General features: G+C 36.7%; 1 protein-coding gene across 1 annotated transcript; it reads left to right on the top strand.

Moving 5' to 3' along the window:
* Positions 1 to 1986: 1986 nt before the first annotated feature.
* Positions 1987 to 14341, top strand: cpvl (carboxypeptidase vitellogenic like). The gene is made up of 13 exons (XM_081387893.1): positions 1987 to 2095; positions 2373 to 2584; positions 2779 to 2897; positions 3132 to 3246; positions 5836 to 5894; positions 6379 to 6458; positions 6540 to 6606; positions 6711 to 6833; positions 9098 to 9229; positions 11688 to 11786; positions 11884 to 12057; positions 13519 to 13701; positions 14048 to 14341. The coding sequence occupies exons 2-13, from the start codon at positions 2401 to 2403 to the stop codon at positions 14150 to 14152; spliced, it is 1440 nt and encodes a 479-aa protein (XP_081244019.1). The 5' UTR covers positions 1987 to 2095; positions 2373 to 2400; the 3' UTR covers positions 14153 to 14341.
* The last annotated feature ends 7239 nt before the right edge of the window (positions 14342 to 21580 follow it).

Below are 21580 nucleotides of genomic sequence, written 5' to 3' on the forward strand. Positions count from 1 at the left end.
CACGCACACAGAGAGCTGGATGTTAGACGGCTGGAAGTTCTCTTTCACGTCTCATTGCGCTTAAACTGTCAAATACACACAAGGTTATGTCAAAAACACACATAGTTCACATAAACACAGTCTGTTATGTAAACAGCTAAATTGCATGTGTATATTAGACCTGTGTATTAAAGTGAAAGCAACAGCAGCATAATATACAGTACCTACTGCTATATATGCAGATAATATGAATCAAACAACAAAAGAAAACAGAAAATCACTCACTGCTCTTGACTGAATAACTTTAGAAGCTTTAATAAGAATACATTTCTTACTTGCTGCTGTTAAATGCTCTGGCGAGGAGATAAACATGGCGGACTGTGTACAGCTCATTCAGGGCAGTGTTTATGCTAATAGGGCGGAGTCCATCAGCAATTGTGGGCGAGGACATTGCACAGGCCCCGCCCACAATGGATGATGGTCTCTGCCCTATTAGCATAAACCCCGCCCTGCAAAACTTCAAGAGACACTGCTTATGATTTATGGGGATTAAAAAAAGAGCAGTGGGTGGATTTTTGCCATTATAAGGTGGTTGTGTACGCACACTGCCGACAAACACCATGTAAAAGTGAATTTTGCATAATAGATCTAGCATGAAAAGTAACTAATTTTAAACACATCAAATGCCTGTAGCCGTTTATAACATGTCACTGTACACTTTAAAACATGTAATTTTGTCACACCCATCTGAAAAGCATGTGGCACTTTCCACGAAAATGGGAGTAGGTCCAGAAAAGAAATTACACTTTTTATGTCTCAACAAATTGTCAGTTACCTTCAGCAAATGTTGATTTTCATTCTCAAGAGGTCAAACTATATATTACATGAGCTGCTTTTTGCTACTCATTTTCTATGAGGTTTGCCATTAGTGTATAAAATACAGTTTAAACCTCTCATTTGTGTGGTTATCTAGCAATAACCATTAAAAGTTAATAGTCTGATGAATGCTGTCAACTAAGAACTTGAACTAGAACTTGTCATGCTATAAGGAGCCATTATTTACCACAACGTATCGGCCAAACTTATGAAATTGTTGCATGATTTTAATTGTTTGATACAGTCGACAATGTCAAGACAGACAGGCCAGAATCACCCTTTTATCTCTCATGTGCTGTGACATTATAAAGTTATGGCTCGGCTCTTCCCAAAGGTTAGGATTGCATGCTTCTCAAGTGAGCAGTGACTTGTTACACAAGGGTGCTTTTTCATAAATGTCAGGTCAGGGCAAGTTTTATTGGGGCAAGTACTAGCCTACATGTATTTGAATGTTGTAAATTCATACAATTTATTTATTTCGGCCGACAAAATGGTCAAAACAAGGTTTTTTTCTGTTTAATGAATTGCTTTTGTTTCATATTGTTTTACAATGTTTGTACATGAAGAGTTCAGATGCAAAAGCCCCTAAGTGCCATCTGAAATTTTCTTCTAAAATTAGCATTTTTATCAAGCTCGTATATTTAGGTTCAGTAATTTCACTTTAATGACAATTAATAGGTAATTTTCATTGCCATTAAAGTGGAATAACTGAACATAAGCATACAAGCTTGATAAAAATGATCATTTTAGAAAAAATTACAGATGGCACTTAGAGGCTTTTGCATCTGAACTCTTCATATATATATTATTCTTGGTTAAATTCCCCTCAGAAGTCCATAATAGACATTTTAATGATAGGTTCCATTATAAAAATCGTGTGACAACATGCTCTGTTTTTGAGGAAAAGTTCAACTTGTGTTCTATAGCAGCAGACACGTTCAGTGACTTTTTGTGGTCAGAAAATGACTTTTAAAAATAAAGCAACCCTAAGAAATATTCACTTGTGTGAGACCTAGCATAACATATGCATTACTGAATATTTTTGGAAAGCTGGTATGTGTGTTGGGGACTGCTTCTCTCAAATGGTCCTCTAGGGGTCAATGTTCTCGACTGAAGTTCCTGGTTCACTGCGATCACATGACACAGCGCCCATATAGTCATGTGACAACAACCTGACTTCAGTTCAGATTCATGCCGATGCAAACTGTTTCTGGATTTCTGACTGCCATTTGGACTCAAGGTAACTATTATTATTGATGACGAGGAATAGATGTATTTAAATTAGCACGTATGATTTGATTGCAACAAATCATAACACAGCCTATCACATTTACAGTTTCTGCTGCACGTTTTCTGTTATGTTCTTATGTAACTCGTGTCGCATTTGTAAGTTGATCTGACTTGAGATCTGGATTTGCTTCTCTCGTCTGATATGTTTGGACATGTAAAGACAGGGAGCAGGTTATATGATCCTTTAAATATCATGCTTGATCATTGATCCCCGTGTCATATTTCAGTGCTGTCTGCAGTTAACCCTAAATCTCTATGATGCTGAAGCAAACGCTGAGGCTGCTGTTCCTCTGGGCTGTCCTGGAGTCGGTCTGCTCCCGAGGATGTTCCTCATTCTTCTGCCGCAAATCACGCCGTGTGAGCGGGTCACATTTTGGAGTTGACCCGGGCAAACCTCTGATGCTCACCCCCTATCTGGAGCAAGGCAAGATAGAAGAAGGTATGTGTGAAGAGATGTCAGTACAAGAAGGAGAGGAATTGATTAAAGATTATGTGGGCAAATCTTTCATATTTTTTTATAAATAATGTCCATTTTGACATATATCATGGTGACTTAAAAACTGCTATCATAATTCACTGATCTTTCTGACCTGCATGCTAATACGAATTCATTTATGTTTTGTGAATATGCAGCCAAAAAACTTAGTTTGGTGGGACCCCTTCCTGGAGCCAATGTCAAGAGTTTCTCAGGATATCTCACTGTGAACAAGACCTACAACAGTAACCTTTTCTTCTGGTTCTTCCCTGCCCAGGTAATATAAGGGTATACACTTAGTTCTGTTACACTGCATACGAACAGCACTAAAGATAAGACCGATCTGCTGACCGTCTCTTCTGCGTCAGTTGGCATCACTCGAGTCAGGTGCTTTCAGGGGTCGTTCACATTCACAACGAATTACAGTCCACAGAATATTTCTGATTTAGTGTGATGTTACTGTTGGTGACTCACTGTATTCACGTATTGCTGCATGTTCTTCTCTGTTTAGGAGAAACCAGAGACGGCTCCGGTGCTGCTGTGGCTGCAGGGAGGACCTGGAGGCACATCTATGTTCGGCTTGTTTGTGGAGCACGGCCCATATTTTGTACATAAGAACCTCACATGTGAGTACAAACATCTCTGTGTTGTGTTCCAATATGTTGGAGCTTAATGGTCGTATGCACATTCAATTATAGATGTTCTTAGGCCATAAGGGATTGTTTTGCTTAACCCTCATTTGTGCTTTGGGGTCAATATGACCCCAAGCGACTTTTCTTTCATTAAAAAAGATGGTTCCCTTCATCTCAGTGGAATAAAATTTGGTGACTTTTTCTACATTACCTATCTATACACACACAAAAAAACTGGGCTTGATTCGGTTGTTCTAAAGGTGTGTAAAAAAAAAAGTCACACTCATGACCTTTGGGGTCAATATGACCCCACATTGAAATGAATGGGAAAATCGAAAAAAAATGTTTTTTTATTTTTCATTTGTCAAAAAAAATCTATAAATCCGGAATAAAACTGAAAATTTCAATACCACATTGAAGCCCTGGTACTCGAGCACAAATGCAATGTGGAACGAACATGATCACTTGCACACACACATGCTCGCGCACACAAACACACACACAGGTGTGACTCCAATAGAAAGCATTTTTTTAGAAATTGACAAATAAAATCAATAATTCCAGCATAAATCTGAAAATTCTCACACATAAATGAAGGCCTGGAACTAGAGCACTAATGCAATGTGGAATGAACATTATCACACACACATATGCGCCCACACACACACAGACACAAATACACACACAGACAGAGAGAGGTGTGACTGCAATAGAGAGCATTTTTATAGAAATTGGGAAATAAAATCAATAATTTCTGCATAAATCTAAAAAATTTCACACATAAATGAAGGTATGGTATGAGAGCACAAATGCAACGTAGAAAGAACATGACTACACACAGATCACATACACAGAGAGACAAACACAAACAAACAAGTGTGACTGCAAAAGAGAGCATTTTTAGTGAAATTGGTAAATAAAATCAATAATTCCAGCATGAATCTAAAAATGTTCACACATAAATGAAGGCCTGGTACTAGAGAAAAAAAAAAGTGGAATGAGCATGATTACACACACACACATGCACTTGCATGCACACAAACACACACAGACACACAATGTGTTTACTCTTCACTCCTATTCCTATCTGCCTATAGCTATTTTTTTTGTTTGTTTTTTTTTTACTTTTTTTTTTTTACTTTTAAAAAATGAATTTCTTATTCTAAAGTTAATTATTTTATACATTTCGATTATTGAAATAATATGCAATTGCAATCAAGTAGTTTCTTTTAGTGGCAACTTATGTGACATTATTGCAAATTTATATAGCATTATTGCAATAACAAGACACTTCAAAAGACCTCAAATAACAAAAAAAAATTTATAAACTTTGACAAAATACTGATTTAATGTATTTTTAAATGTTTAAATATATAATTCATAAAAAAAAGCTGTTATAAGAGCAATAAGTCACATCCAGAAAAATGAATGGATCTCTATGGGGCCTCTGCTGGAAGTATATGGTAATTACACTTTGTGGCTAAAACTATATTATCTACAAAAACACATCTAACCACCAGATGGCAGAATTCTGCATCTAACGCCTAGATCAATATCCAGAAACCACTCATATTTAAATTTGATGATCATAAATGTGTTTTTTTCATAAAAATGTTATATTTCATACGTATGCTAATGGTGTAGTTCAGGAATTTTGCAGTAAATAGGTAAAAAAGTACTTCATATCCCCCAAAACACAGCATAAAAATATAGATGAGAAGTAAACGAAAAAAATGATATATAATTTGTATTATTAAAATGCATATTTCTTGTACAAAAGCTCTGTGCATCTTTGGGGTCATATAGACCCCAAATGCACTGAGTGTAAACAGGAAACTAAGGTCATATGAGGGTTTGCTTAAAGTGCCCCTATTGTGCTATTTTAAAGGTTCCTTCCTAATTTTGTTTTGAAGTCTTCTACAATGTTTATGTGCACCCAAGGTCAAAAAACATGTTAACTTTCTCATAATATACATTACAGCATCGAGTCTTCTCTTCTCTGATTGGTCAGATGACCCAGTCTGTTGTAATTGGTCTACCGCTTAGAGAGTGTGTTAGGAACAAAACGTTCATTACCATATCTGAATTTCAGCTCTGGAGGTTTCCTCAGCACTATGAACAGTATGAGCCGTAACGATGCCGTCCATTTTACTGTACCGGATTTGCAGCGTCTCTTCCAGGCCTCAGCTACAACTACAGTGTGTGAGGGCGGCTCAGAGTAGATGTTGTTCACAGGCAGTCAATGAAGATCATAGGCTTGCATTATGCAAATGTGTTACAAAGGAAGTAAGGCCGGAATTGCTGACGACTCATTTCAGGCAGTTCAGAATCAGTTCTTTCTTTTGGGTGACTCCATTAACTCCATTTATCTTGCACTTTGACCTTTGATACTTTGCAGACCTTTTACATTCACAAACCCCTATATAACACACTAGATGAAATGTAATATTACAAAAATGCATTATAGGGGCACTTTAATAAAGAAACCCTGTTCTTTTTATGTTTTATAATCACTTCTGATTTCGATATATTCAATTTCCTTCTAAAGATTGCATGGGCTGACCCTTTACTGTCTTTCTGCAGTGGGTTATAGAGAGTTCCCCTGGACATCACGGTACTCGGTTCTCTACATCGACAACCCGGTGAGTTCAGTGTATTCATTAAATTAGACTCAAATAGATATGTCTGTAAATTAGGGCTGTTTTATTCTGTTCTGTGTGATTTTTATGAAAGATTTCTTTTGATAATGTATTCATAAATTAAAATCTGATGGGATGTTTAACAAACGGAGCTCTTCTGTCATTTTTCCTTTTTTTGTATATTAATTATAGTATATATATATATATATATATATATATATAGTTTTTTTCTGAAAGTGAGATGATTAAAGAGTATTGATGCATAAATATGTCTTTACATAGGATACATGTTCTGTCTTGAGTGTCATCCACACATAATCTAATTATTGCACACAATTTGTTCTTTAAAACGGAACTGATTGAACTAGATAAATCATATTTTATTGACAGCCCTACTGCAAATATACTCATACGGTACATGTGACCAGTGTCTTTAGGTTTCAGTTAATTATTGATCTGAAATGCTTGTTTGTGGTTTATTTCTCAGGTTGGGACAGGATGGAGTTTCACTGAGGACGACCGAGGATTTGCCCAAAACCAGGATGATGTGGGCAGAGACTTGTACAGGTACAATGGCAAAAAAATTACTGTATATCTAAGACAATGTGAGATGCATGTGATATATATTACAGTTTTTCCCCTCCTCAGTGCCCTGACTCAATTCTTCCAGATATTCAGTGAGTTCCAGTCTAATCCGTTCTACGCTACAGGCGAGGTGAGGAAAGGGACCTCATTTTGGATTGTAACAATTAGAATCATACTCTCTTATACAGTCAAAACAGTGTGTTGTTTACATTATTTAACATTTTAAACCCATAGTCATATGCAGGAAAGTATGTTCCAGCGATTGGCTACTACATCCACAAGAACAATCCTTCCGCCAAAGTGCAGATCAACTTCAAAGGAGTGGCCATTGGAGATGGTCTGTGTGACCCTGAGCTGGTAAATGAAAAGGATATTTCCTTTAAAACACATCACATTCCTGATAATTATGATGTACAGAAGAACTATTGCACTGAACTTGCTCTAAAGGCATTATAAACATAACAGTAGCCACGGACACGCTGTAAAGTTCCAGTAGTGACAACCGCATTTAAATGTGGGAGTGTGTACCCTAAATTATCGATCCATGTGTGTATGGAACACGACTTGCTCTCAAAATTGTGATGATTGGAAGGTTGCTTTGCATAGCGCTCTCTTGAAGTGATGCCATGTCCTCTTATTGTAAGCGTTTTAGGGCTCATAAAGCAATGAAGCTTATAGAGTTAACATATGGGCAAATGCGGGTAATGAAATTTTAGTCATATAATATTCATGTCATATAATAGCCATGTATCTCTTTCACTGGGATTTTCTTGCACTGCAGAGACGCATCCCTAAAGTTCGTTTAAATGCGTCAATAACAACCAGTTTGTTTCCATACACCTCGTTGAATTTTTGTAAATGCGGTTGTCACTACTAGTGTTGTTTTTGGCGGCCTGTTTTAATTTTTAGTTTTAGTCTAGTCATTGTGTCAAGCTGTAATTTTAGTTTTTATTAGTTTTAGTCACGTTCACACTCTTTTTAGTCTAGTCAAGTTTCAGTCGACTAAAAGTCTGAGCATTTTAGTCAGAATTATCCACAAAGAAATCTGATGACATTTAGTCTAGTTTTAGTCAATGAAAATTGTATTTTAGTCTCTTTTTAGTAATACAATTCTATTTAACCCAGTCAATGTAGTATTTCAAACAAGATTATCTTATTATATTTAGGGCTGTGACAGTGGCAGGTTTTTTTTACCACCGCGGTGGTAATGGACCAACTACCGGCGGTGGTTGGGGGGGTTGTTTTGAAAGCAATTGACACACATTTTTAGAGTGGGGGTTCAATCTTCACCTGGCTGGCAGGAGCCACCAATGGCATGTCACGTGACCTGTCAGTGGCTGGTTGGCAGCTGCCAGTCTGAATCTGTCATATCACGTGACCTGTCAGTGGCTGGCTAGTTGTCTGGCAGTCTGCCTTTGGCAAGTTTCAGAAACCACTGATTTTTGGCAGTTTTTGTGTTTTGTGTTCCTCCCTCTCTAGCTCATTTATTATGCATCTGTTGATATGATTATGTTCTTTTGTATGATTGATGTTTTAGAGAATTTTATCTCAGTTAAACCAGCCAAATGGCCGTGATCAGACTGATTGCTTACTGACGCTTTGCTGGGCGCTCAATCCAGTCAGCCGCGGCTGAACTGCGAGTATAACAACTGACACTCTCGCTGTAAGGAAATACATAGTTTTCTTTTTATGAATGTAATCTCATGCATCTATTATTTAGTAATATTGATGTTTTAGAGAATTTTATCCCAATTAAACCAGTTAACGTTACCCTTACCTCTTCTGAAAACGGGTGAGATGCTAACGAACTTTTTCGAAGACACTAACCTATTTCTATTAAGTAAATATTCAACAGATGTGTGCCAATAACACGTAAGAAAAGTGTCAGGAACAGTTGTGTGTATTATTTGTGTGATTTTTAGAGACTAAACTCACCTGAAAGCAGTGAAAACAACAGCGAGAGAGGGAGTTTGCTGCTTGTCAGACTCGGTTGTGTTTGTTGCGCCGTTTCCATGGCAACTCTGCGCTGCTCCAGGGTTTGAAAGCTAACGTTACTCGACGCGCACGCAGTCAAGCGCATTTATATTAATAAACATCTATAATTAACACATTAGGCTAAATGAATAAAAATCTCATGAATTTAAAACTCATTTGGAAGTTCTTGGACCCGCTCATGTGCAAAATGCCACTCCTCCACCGCGTGAAGTGGCACTTTTATCTGTCACTTTTGTTGTTTTTACAAACACTAACGTTACTGAACTACAACGGGCGTCGGGACGCAAGATTCGATTGTTTCATCTCGTATAGTGTGTCATAGTGGGCGACAACCTACGGTGAAAGTCTGTGATGCTTCACGACATCACGATAAAAAGACTAGCATGTTTAATTTTTTTTCGGTCCTCCACGACGGGTTCCGTCGAGAGAGAGAGAGAGAGAGAGAGAGAGAGTGTGTGTGTGTGTGTGTGTGTGTGCGCGCGTGTGAGTGAGTGAGCAAGACTGACTTTCGGTAAAGCTACTTTGAAACAGTGTGTATTGTGAAATATGCTATACAAATAATTTTGACTTTGTCTGTTGTTCATGTCATGTGCAGACTTTAATCTCGTCGATCCTCTCTGTCTCAGATGCTGGGAGGCTATTCAGATTTCCTTTATCAGACGGGTCTCGTGGATGAACTGCAGAGGCAGCATGTGAAGATGCAGACGGATGCAGGAGTCAAACTCATCCAGGAGCAGAGATGGGTGGAGGCCTTTGAGGTGAGAGGCAGCATTCAGGATGTGACAAATCATATTTCATTCACCATATGAGAAATTGTATTTCACGATAACAATATAAATCTGAAATATTAAGAATAAGCATTTATTTAACATATAGTAAGAAATACTACAGAAATTGAATAATCAAATGTAAAAAGAAAAAACACTGCGCAGTCTTCACAGTATGAATTAAATCTTATTCAGCCAAGAGCAGTGAGTGATTTTTCTCTTTCTTGTGATGTTTGATTAACAGTAAAGTCACCAGGAAATCAAAGTTTACCATTTTATATATTTGAAGGACAACCTGTCACTCACATGACATCACAGCAATAGCAAACCATCCAATCAAAACATGGTTTTCACCCTACTGTTTACATTCACTTAAAGGTATAGCGGAGGATTTTTTACTTCCGGGTGGATCACCTATACTATTGGTCCTCCTAATTGTCAATCATTCTGGTGAATCAATCAAACTTTTCAAAAAGTGGAGAAGGCGGGTCTTATCTAAAATTCGGAACGATCCTCCGCAATACCTTTAAGATATAAATGACTGTGTTTAAGTGAATGATCCATACAATGGCCATTTTGACATAATTTTGTGTTTATTTGAACATTCAAGTTTAATAAGCTGCGAAAGAGAGTTGAAATTGGGATTGCATGTTGTCTGAGAAAAGCTGCTTTCGGGTGTGTGACAGTCAGCGACTAACACATTGAGTTAGTTTTTCATGGCTTATTGCACTTAAAGGAATAGTGCCCGGTTGCATAAAGCACCTTAAGTTTTTCCCTTAAGTGTGATACTTAAGGGGCGATTTCCCCTTACCTAAGAGAATAACTTAAGGGTGTTGCATATAATCTCTTAAACGGTTCTCTTAGGTAAGGGAAACATTTAAGTGTTTCACGACAGCGATCCTGGATTCACGTTATAAAAGTCTGTTGTTGCCATAGATATGCAAAACACTAAAACGCGCGTCGTGTCTAGGACAACTGTATCACACACCGGACGCGCACTTTCTCAGTTTATGGCCAGCAATATTGTTATGTTTAAGGACATTATGGAATTAAGATAATGTCTGTACGTTATGTTATGACTGTACTGTACAATTAAATATAATCGTTGCTATAAGTCTGCAGTCTGAACACTTTACCTCAGAGCGTCGTTAACTGAATGAATTGAGAATATCACCTGAAAATCCGATACACACTAATTGTAGCCTACATTTATTGAATGGTAGCCGATTTATGCACATGTAAAACATATCCCACTACTGAAAACTCCCAGTTGCAAAAAAAAAACCCGCAGTGCTAAGCATTTGTAACACCGCAGGTAAAGAGTGGTTGCGATGTGTGACATGGTCAAGGTCGCTCTCTAGTTTGTTAGCGATGTATTGCGCAAATATTGCGCGTCGATCAAATCGGTATTCTTGCAACAATTTTTCATCGCTAAAATGGTCCAAAGGGTTCTCCCTATCCCTAAAAATTCTTCTTGGCACATAATGATCTTCAGCTGGTTCCATAAATTCAGCCATGTCGTCTTATTTTTGTCCGCGTTACTCTTAAGGTTACGATTTCCAAACCTTAAGTTATACTTAGGGAAATGACCGTTAAGGGGTTTTATGCAACACTTAACGCTTTTTAAGGGATTATTTAAGTGAAAAAACAGCATTTAAGGGAAATTCTAAGTGTTTATGACGTTTCACTTAAAGAAACCCTTAAGTAACACTTAAGGGTTTTTTTCTGCAACACCCTTAGGTTTAAGGGAAACATAAGGGCGAACTTAAGGGAAAATTACACTTAAGGTGCTTTATGCAACCGGGCACAGTTCACTTAAAAATTAATATTCTGTCATCATTTACTCACCCTCAAGTTGTTTCAAAGCTGTATGAATTTCCTTCTTCGGCTGAACACAAAAGATATTTTGAAGAATGTCGGTAACCAAACAGTTGATGGACCCGTGATGGATTTTTTTTAAAGAATAAAATAGTAAACTGTATATCAAACTAATCATAACTCTAACATCTAACCTTACTTCTCCTTTAGGCCTAACATTCTACCACTTGAACAAAATGTACTCTGAAGTTTGTGTCGAAACCCCTGGAAAATTCTGAGATCCTGACTAGACAATATAAAAAATATAACAGTCTAGAATAGTCTCATGACTTAATTTTACTATTCCTTTAACACTTTTTAGCGTCATGCACTTTCCACTATTTATTTTATCATCCATGCAAGTTTCTTTATCACTATACAGTGTCAATAACTTTAAGTAGTACTGGGATACGCTGATCATTTATGTGCCACGGTATAAACAATATATCAAAATCTCTAATGATAGACACTTTAAATCCTTTCCACGATATATATTTCGTCATACCGCCCAGCCCTATTCAGGACATACTAAATCTGTGGCGCTGGGGCTTCTTAATTCATCAGTTCTGAAAGCATCTCATCTGTCCTCCAGGTGTTTGACAGCTTACTGAATGGTGATCTTGTTCCTTATCCCTCATACTTCCAAAACGTCACTGGCTGCACCAACTACTTCAACTACATGCAGTGTCAGGTACCAGCATATTTTATTACAAGCAAACTGCGGGAATTGGGTGGTCTGGATTTGAATGGCTAGTTGATGTTTTTTCTTGTTTTTCTTTTCTAAATAGGAACCTCCAGATCAGGAGTATTTTTCTGCATTTGTGACTCTACCAGATGTTCGACGTTCCATCCACGTCGGGAATCTTACGTTTAATGACGGCTCAGAGGTTGAGAAGCACCTGCTTCAGGATGTCATGAAGTCCATCAAGCCCTGGTTGGGCATCCTCATGGACAACTATAGAGTGAGGAAACTATTTGGTTTGGGAGTTTTATATTGACCTTTAGATTTTATATATATATATATATATATATATATATATATATATATATATATATATATATAAATATATATATATATATATATATATATATATAAATATAAATATAAATAAAATATATAAAATATATTTAAAAATATTATTATTATTATTATTATTTTTATTTTTATTTATTTTTTATTATTTTTTTAGTTTGCATATGGATTTTTTTTTATTGAATATCATATTTGATGCATCAGACTTATTATATTGCATAGTATGATATAGGATAATATGAAGATCAAAGTTATTTGGTGGCCCACAATTAGGTGAAATATTACTAGCAATATAAAAGTTAGTCTTGCTTTTACTGCAGTAGTCAACATTTGAAGTGGATCAAAAAAAGTTTATCAAAGTTGTCCTAAGACAAGACCGGGTGTTCTTCAAAATTCATGTATTACTTTGATGAAAGGTTTTGATCCACTTCAAATGTTGACTAGTGTATGTGTAAATCAGTGAAGGTTTCGCATGGTTTGGCACACCATGTTTACAAGCCGTTCTCACGCCCGGAATGGAAACGGTAAAGCAATGAGAACAAGCGGCTATTGATTCTAATGACCTTTTACTTAAAAAGTATGAACTATCAATCAGATGACAGCAGGCATGTAGAAGATAGTGTACAACAGGCTTTTCAGCCAAGTTTTGATCATGTTGATAATTTAGAGGCCTTCAAAGTTTGCGCATCAAATATGATACAGTAGGCTTTATTTGGTAAATACAGTATATAATATTTGAAATGTGCCATTTCAAAAGGTTGATTTTAGGTTTTAGTGTTATGTTTTTTAATTGTTAAATGGATAATTAATCTGTTTATATTAGATAAAATTATATAGAATTTTGGTAACACTTCCAATTCTCATTATTAACTAGTTGGTTAATTTCATGCATATTACTAGGATATTGGCTGTTTATTAGTACTTACAAAGCACATATTAATGCCTTTTTCTGCATGACCATATTCTACATCCCCTAATCCTACACAATACCTAAACTTAACAACTACCTTACTATGATAGTCATAGTTCATAGTTAATAGTGAGAATTGGACCTTAACCTGAAGTGTGACCAGCAATTTAATATCGACTATAACATGAGTATAACAATCAGATTATCATTATTAGCCAGATTTTTTATATTAGTGCATGCCTATAGTTTAATGAAGTATTTCACAGGGGGAATCATTTGTTGAAGTAAACTTAATATTTGGAATTATAAAACACTATATGATCCAACTGCCTGTGTAAAGTTGTAAATGTGTTTTGCCCTGTGTTTGGTTAATTGAATTACTTGTATTGTTACTTGCATTGGGGTCTTCACATGTCTTCCTTTTCCGGATTAATTCCCACTTTAGATTGAACTGTGGGACTGATTTGTTTGTGTACTCAGGTGTTGATCTATAGTGGACAGCTTGATGTCATCGTTGCGGCCCCTCTGACTGAGCTCTTCCTGCCCACCGTGAGCTGGTCTGGAGCGGACGAGTACAAAAAAACGATGCGCTTCCCCTGGAAGGTCCAGCCCGGTGATACTGAAGTGGCAGGTTACGTACGACAAGTGAATGAGTTCTTTCAGGTGAGGTTTTGCAGTATTGCTAGATCAATATAATATAATATAATATAATATATTTGGCTGATTAATTTAGAAATTATTGGCATCGGCTGTAAAAATCTATTCAAAAATTCTAAATCTGCTTACAGCTTTATTGGTAGATAATATATAAATATACAGTATTGTTTTTAAAATTGTGTAAAATATGTGCTGTTCAATTCAGCTTATTATTTTAATAAATATTACTTGCTATAATTAAATTATATTACTGTAATTATTTGGCATCCGCTAATGTAGTAGAAATGAATATTTCAGAAATACAATAGAAAGCTGGCTGATAATGAATTCCTCTCTGTTTTCTTCTCTTCAGGTAATTGTCAGGGGAGGCGGGCACATTTTGCCTTATGACCAACCAGAGAGATCATTTGTCATGATTGACAGATTCCTATCTACAGACGGATTCTCATCACATTGATACACTAAGAGCAACTAGAATGTAAAGAGATCACTGAATGAATCCATGTTCAGTAGTGTGATTTTAATGCAATCGTTTGTGTGCTATAATGAAGAAAGGGTTTGGGGTTATATTTTTATTGGTCTGTGTGTGTATGGTTTTATTGTACATGGTCATTTTTTGATTAAAGTATGATTTGAGTATAGTGTACTACTTTTTGTCTTGTCTTTTTGAACCGAAATGGATGTTTTTATCTATTATGTGTGATCAGTACTTTTAGTTGATGTCATCTAGCAATACTTTTCTGATGCTTCATGTTTAAATTCGCCATCCATCGTATTTGCATAACTAGTAAATAATAATAATAATAATGGTGAGATTATTTCAGTAGCTTTATTGTAATGTACTGTAGAACAAAAGCCGTATGCGCTTCAGTGCACACAGGAGGAGAGAGAACGAAACCACAAAGAGGAAATGAGACCGAGGTAAACATTCAAGAAAGGTATGCCCTATTTCCACAGGAAGCCGATTCATTTTATTAGGAGTAGTATTAACGAAATAAGTTAAATATATTTGCCAATAGCACAACATTCCATAAAATGAAATGCATTTATATTTAATTAACTCTCTGTGTAATAAATTTTCCTCCGTATTTTTGACAGTATTTCCGCAGTGTGTCCTACAGGGGGCGACAGCTGACTGTATAAAACGAAACGTGTCTAGTTGGATGGTGAATACGGTTAAAAATGTATATGGCGCTTGTATTAGACTACTTCATGCGAGATTTTACTCTGTTCTTTTATGTCAATTTGTACATACCTGGTTGTTGACCATTAGTTTAAGGTTTTTATAAAAACATTTTTGCAAACATTACTAGATTAAGTCTTTTGAAAATCAGGTAGGCCTAATTACATTTTATAAAAATAATAATACTAACAATTACAATAATAATAAAATTATATATATATGTATATATGTATATATGTATATATGTATAATTCATACATTACATAAGTAAATGGCACACTCATAAATTGGAATAATGTTATTGTTTCTATATTGTAATCTATATAAATTGTAATTTGCACCAGTATGTGTTACTATTTAACATCACTGGTGTCATTCAGTGTGTCAACTAATTTACATGGCTGTTAGAAATATTTTGACATTTTTCAATATTAAAATATTTCTCATCCTAGGAATATAATAGCATTTTAAGGCTTACTTTCTAATTATTATGCAGGTAATTTAATATATTTGCATAAGTCTGCCCTCACTCACAATAGGGATTAATTTCATGTCAGGCATGTTTGCTTTTTATGACCCATTAATATAATCGATTATCAACATGGTGTAGCATTTAGGTTCTTGATGTATATATTTTGAATAAATCAAGTATTTCATGTTCACCAAAACTGTCAACTAGAGGTCTTGAGTATATTAAATGGTCAAATAATTTTTAGTGCATAAATATTGAATAAAATTTTTGTGTATGTTATTTGTTACTTTAAAGGGTAACTAAACCCTAAACCAACTTTTTTTAGTGAATGATCTGTAAGAATGGGGCTTTATTAGTGCTGTTCATTGAATCAAGTAATTTTTTTGACATTTGTGTTTAAAGTATTTTAATTTTATGTAAAAACGTCTGAGTGCTGCCCTCTTCAGGTTGAACAGTGGCTACTGCAGTTGAATTTTCCTATTGGAAGTTGCGGTACACTCTGATGTCAGAGGGTACCAGCTAACCACGCCCTTGCCTAAAGAGAGATGCGTCTCAGATGCACGCCCCCTCTCCACTGGGCTCTGCCTACTTTTCCAGCATTTTTCAAATATTGCCAGTGGGTGGAGTCAGGCTCTGACCAGGGGTTTAGTTACTCTTTAAATTGCAATTAGTAATGAGTATAAATACAGTAAAAAATTTTGAATAATTAAGAATATGACAAATACTGTGCAATATATATTATGACAAGTTGACTGTGTGTGTGTGTGTGTGTAGAGTATATATATATATATATATATATATATATATATATATATATATATATATATATATATATATATATATATATATATAGGCCTATATATATATATATATATATATATATATATATATATATAGGCCTATATATATGTGTATATATGCAGTTTTTTTGTAAGTGACAAAATCATGAATTGGCTTTGTTACAGAACAAGTGCTTTATTTTCATATTGTAATATAGCTGTTGTGATCTCACATCTGTACATTTGCATAAACACAAACTGTTCAAGGCATTAATAAACATATAAAATATACAAAGTTATGCAAGCGTGTGTGAATTCATGAATTCAATATGCGTAACAAACATTACAATGTTTCAGCTCCGAAAATGAACAGGCGAACATTTGAAGACGGCAAGTGCTATGCAAACATTATTTACAAACAAGTACCAAACATGTACTCCTTTCAAAAAGAAAGGTGGTTGCATTACAGGAACAAGATTACAAAAATTAATGAGAATTTATACAATATTTATAGTTTTGTTGCAATGATACAATTATAGTTTTATTAATGTGTATTCATTGTCCTCCACCTAAAAAAAAAACTATGCACACAAAAGCACACATATGCCCAGGCACACACACAAAAATCTCCCTCCGTTTTATGAGAATGCTATTACAAAAGTCATCCATCCACCCATCCTAACAAGGACTGGTGCCAAATCAACAATTTGAGATTAATGTCTGTTACTCAACGAGAGCAACTGAAATATTTCCAGTTCAATGTGTTGTATGTTATGTTGCTTGGGTAAGAGATGACGCGGCCCTGCGTAGACACGCTCCTGACCACCTTGCTTTGAAATGAAAAGACGCAGGAGATGAAATATAATGCAACTGTTTTCAGTCCTCTATGAAGATGCAAACTGCAGTTTAGCAGGCCCCTCCCACCATATTGTTACATCATAATGTTGGACTAAACAATGCAAAACTTGTGAGTGCGAGGTCTGAGATGACAATGGGAGTGAAAATACATGCATACACAGATCTCAAGTTAACCTTCAAGCTCACAATCCAAAAACATTGAAACTCGCACCTCATGTGGTCATCTGAATCCCATTTGAAACCAGATTATGATGCTACAAAAAAGAACACTGAATGGTGGCTTGTGTTACTTAAAGGGATAGTTCACCCCAAAAAAAATCTATCATCACATCAGCGAAATTTTACAGGCAAAAAAGGTCCATTGTTTATTGACTTCTGATCTCCAGGCTATTGACAATTTCAATCCAAGCAGCTTTGTGTTAGTCAATGTGGCGAATCATCAGTGTGGGGGGTTTCCAGAACACATGCAAAATTCCTATAGATTTCTATTGAAATTTACATTTCTTCATTTAGCAGAAAAAACACACGCATTACACACACTTGTGCTGTTCCAGACTGAATTACTTTTATCTGCAGAAGACAAAAGAACATATTTTGTAGAATGTCTCAATGGTTTTTGTCTATGAAAGTCAATGGGGTCCAAATGTTTAAAGCTTTAAAAAGGGCATAAAGGTAGTAAATATCAAATCATTTATTAAATATGTTGGCACGTCAGTAATATCCAACCTCATTGGTTCTTGTGAGCCACATGATGTCATGACACAAGAACCAATGATGTTTGATGTTACTGACGCGTCGCAATATTTGATTTGGGCTCTGTACAGTATATGAGTTTATCAATGTTCTGATTTGATTTGAGAGTGAATAAGCACTTTAATGTCACTCTATTCATCATACAAAGTAATAATATCACTAAAGTTTGGATTACTTTTACACTACCTTTTTGGAGCTTGAAACGTTTGGACCCCATTGACTTTCATTGTACGGACAAAACAAGCGAATACATTCTTAAAAATGTGTTGTGCAGAATAAAGGTAATTATAAGAGTTTTGAAACGACATGAGGGTGAGTAAATGATGAGAGAATGATGTTCATTTTTGGGTGAACTATCCTTTTGAGATGTTGGGAAACAACCAATCTACCGAAAGGTCCAATAAAATCAACAATAAAAGCACAATCATGTTTCCAGTTCACCTTGATGTCACCCATTTCACAGTGTGAAAAACAGGCTTTCTCTATAGGGACAATTTAAAGTCTTAAAGCTACAGGAGCACCGTACTGAACGCCCGCCAAACCCAAGCCTTCAGGGTTTAAATCGTGTCCTTCTTTGGGCGACCCATTCCGGGCTCCATTCCGGTAAGCCCACACAAGTTGCATTGCTCCATAGACTGACAGTGGCTGGCTCTCGCTGGTGTGGGAACTGGGAATCGCTGAGTCTTCTATATGGCTATTCCATCCTCTGCTGCGCAGAGGTCAAAGTGCATAGACAGCTACAAGATTTCCACCTCTCAATGTGGAGGTCGTTTTGCACGCTCATGTTCCAAACACAGTGCTGCGAGGAAAGGCGGTGGGAATCAATATGTTCCATTTAGGAGGGATGAAATATCCTCTACAAACTGTGAAAAACATGAAACAAAGTTCTGAGCTTAGCTGCTGGAAGAAAGGCCCTTTTTCAGCAGAGGGGAAACATTTTGGTGCATCTCTCCGCATGATGCTAATACATGTCCAGCTGGCTTGTGTTCTCATCACAGGCCTCCTTGGTTGAAGAAGGTAAAAGAGTCCATAACACCAAAAAGAGTCCAAAAACAAAACAGTGTCTGCATTAAAACACTAGTAATTAGTCATTATACAAAAAAGTTAAACAACGTCGAGGCCTTAAAGTTCAACCTGAATTGAAAATAAATGTACTGATAAAGGTATTACTAAGGGCTGACATTCTTCGCTATGTGAGTATTTAAGACATATTCAGGCACATAGTGACATTTGGAAAGCAGTGTCTAGATCGGTCTAGATCAGTACCTGCGAAGAAATAGTAAAATGCTTCATTTTCGCAGCAGAGAAAAACAAAATAGGACCAAATTGCATCATTATTTGCAGTTAAACAAGAACAACAGGACTACCAAGCCGACACATCTGTCAGCTCAGTTTTTAGTTGGACCCCATCGGCAGATTTTTGGCCGATTGAGCATGTTGAATCTGTGTAGGGCAGTCGGTGAAATAGATCACTCTTGTTGGCTGTTCGGCTTAGGGAACCAGTGCCCGAGAAGATACTTGACAAAGTCAAGATTGCACACACAGAAGGCTCTTCTTATTTTACATAATGTAAATTCGCATTCCAATATGCAAATATTTTCATAAAAAACATGACCGTCTGGAATGAAGAAAGTGATCAACATGATTCATATTTCAAAATGGTAAGCAAGCACTGCTTTGTTTATGGTTTGTATTTCAGCAGTCCTAGTTCCGGTTTCCCTTTCTGAATGACGAATACAGACTGCCAACTGCTGCTATGGAAAGTTTCCTCTCACAGAACGTACATGCTAGTTGGCCGTTGGCTGAAGTCTTTGCAGTGTGTTCAAGCGGCAGACGCAAGGCGAAAACAATGTCGGCTTTTGTCGCCGCTAGTTCGTTGATGCCAGTTTGGTTTGTCACAGCCTTAAAGGGATAAGTGAAAATCTATCAATCCAAAATCTAATGGGCAGTCCATCATACACTCATGAGGTATACGGAACTTTGCACACGCATCCCTTAAAATTACACAAAGGGCACAAGTACACATTGGAATGTCGTTATTAGGGCCGGTTCACACAGAACGCGTTTTCACGCTCCACTGCGCAGCATTTATTTGGGTGCATCTTACCCAGACAGCAACAGTGTCGGCCCAGATCCGGCCCACAACTGGTACTATGTTACTCTATGTTGCTGTCTGGGCAATCAGCTCCCTGGGTGTTGTGTTGTTTGCACAAATTCAGGCACTCCTAAGAACCCTGACTTAATACACATTGGGACATTTCCGACAATATACTTGCATTATAAACCACCAACACTGTTATTTATCAACAGAAGGATTGATATCTTTTAAAAGTACAATCTTTTAAAAGTACAGAATCTTCTGTTGCGTGTCATGATGTGTATGTTTTGCGCTTCAGAAAATGTGACATATTTTCCGGTAAGGGACCATTGATGCTCCCTGGCTTTTGTGGTGCACTGGGGGCTTCTTTTAGGGAGTGAACGTTCCAGTGAACTGGAAGTGGCCCGTAAAATGGCAGACTCCCCGATCAGTGCCCTGACTACTAAACTTGGGAGCTGATTGAGACGCACCCTTTATTTTTCACTGTAAACATCTGCTACACGGATACTCGATGCCGCGTCAAGTTGTAAGCAGTTCAATTTTCAAAAATGCGTCTCAAAAACCTGCATTCTTTTCCAAGCCTTTCGTGCTTAATCCAGCGTTTTAAACGCAAGAACGTGTTCTTTTGTGAACGGCCCCTTACAGTAAGATGCTGGCTGTATACTAACATCTCCAATTCAACAGCACATTTCCAGAACCTTTAGGGGTTTGACAGTTTCGTAGGGACTATATTCAAGTGCAGAATTGACCTTGGTCAAGAAGAAAGCCTCATGATTTCCTAGGCAGCAAACAAACCAGAACTTTAAACTGGGATGTATCAAAATAGATCCTATTAAATTCAATTTATCTCACAGTCAGATCTAAACAATACTTTGAGCCAAAACGAAAGCTGATTTAAAGTAGCATTTAACAACGCATTTGGCTCACGTGGAAGTTTTCCATAGCCTCAGGTGAAGCAAAATCCTTCCAAAAGTTTTCCATGGCATTATTCTGGTGCGAGATGCACTTGAGGAGCATTTTGGACAGGGTTGGAAGGCCCATCTATGAGTATATTACATGTATAAAAATGTACTCAAGAATGTGCATAATACTTAGTCCACTCTCTGATCCGAAACAGACACTGAAATGACTGCCAGTAAAAGAAGTGTGCAAACTAATGAGGACCAGGGGTAAATCTGACCAGAAGTTGCACCATCTTAAAATGAAACAGCTGATGGCATCTTCTAAAACATTCGGACTTAAATGCCAAGTTAGATGTTTTCCTGGTGCTACATGATTGCAGCTGTGATCTCAACACTTTGGGAATACTCTGAAATCTCACACACGTTCAGCGAGGCATATGCTCACAGGAGCCTGTGTGAGCTTGATAAATGCATTCCATTTACATGATCTGTACCAGCGAAGGAGTCAAAGCTGTTTCCTTTTAAAAAGATAACTTTTGAGATGACATCTGAAATGAAAGGAGCCAATAGGTTGAACTTAATCTGATCTAAATTCTGGTCAGAATGAGCAAGTGAGCACAATCAGATTAATATTGCTTCAGGTTACTTTCCCTGTTGGAGACTGCCCTTCCTAATTTATCCTTTTGAATTAGATAAAGAGGGGAATGTTGTTATTACAATAAACAGAAACCAAAGGACAAGATCTTTTTGGCAATGGAAATTCCATAGCAAAAGCTCTCTGAATTTTGCCATTTGTAAAGGCAGTTGTCCAGTAGTAATCCAGGAACAGATGTAGCAGAT

Source organism: Scardinius erythrophthalmus, assembly GCF_964197995.2.
Source record: "Scardinius erythrophthalmus genome assembly, chromosome: 16".
NCBI lineage: Eukaryota > Metazoa > Chordata > Actinopteri > Cypriniformes > Leuciscidae > Scardinius > Scardinius erythrophthalmus.

Coding starts and splice junctions, on each gene's coding strand:
- cpvl (XM_081387893.1), top strand. CDS start 2,401: ATGATGCTGAAGCAAACGCTGAGGCTGCTGTTCCTCTGGGCTGTCCTG. Junction 2,585..2,778: donor GCAAGGCAAGATAGAAGAAG/GTATGTGTGAAG, acceptor GTGAATATGCAG/CCAAAAAACTTAGTTTGGTG. Junction 5,895..6,378: donor TTCTCTACATCGACAACCCG/GTGAGTTCAGTG, acceptor TTTATTTCTCAG/GTTGGGACAGGATGGAGTTT.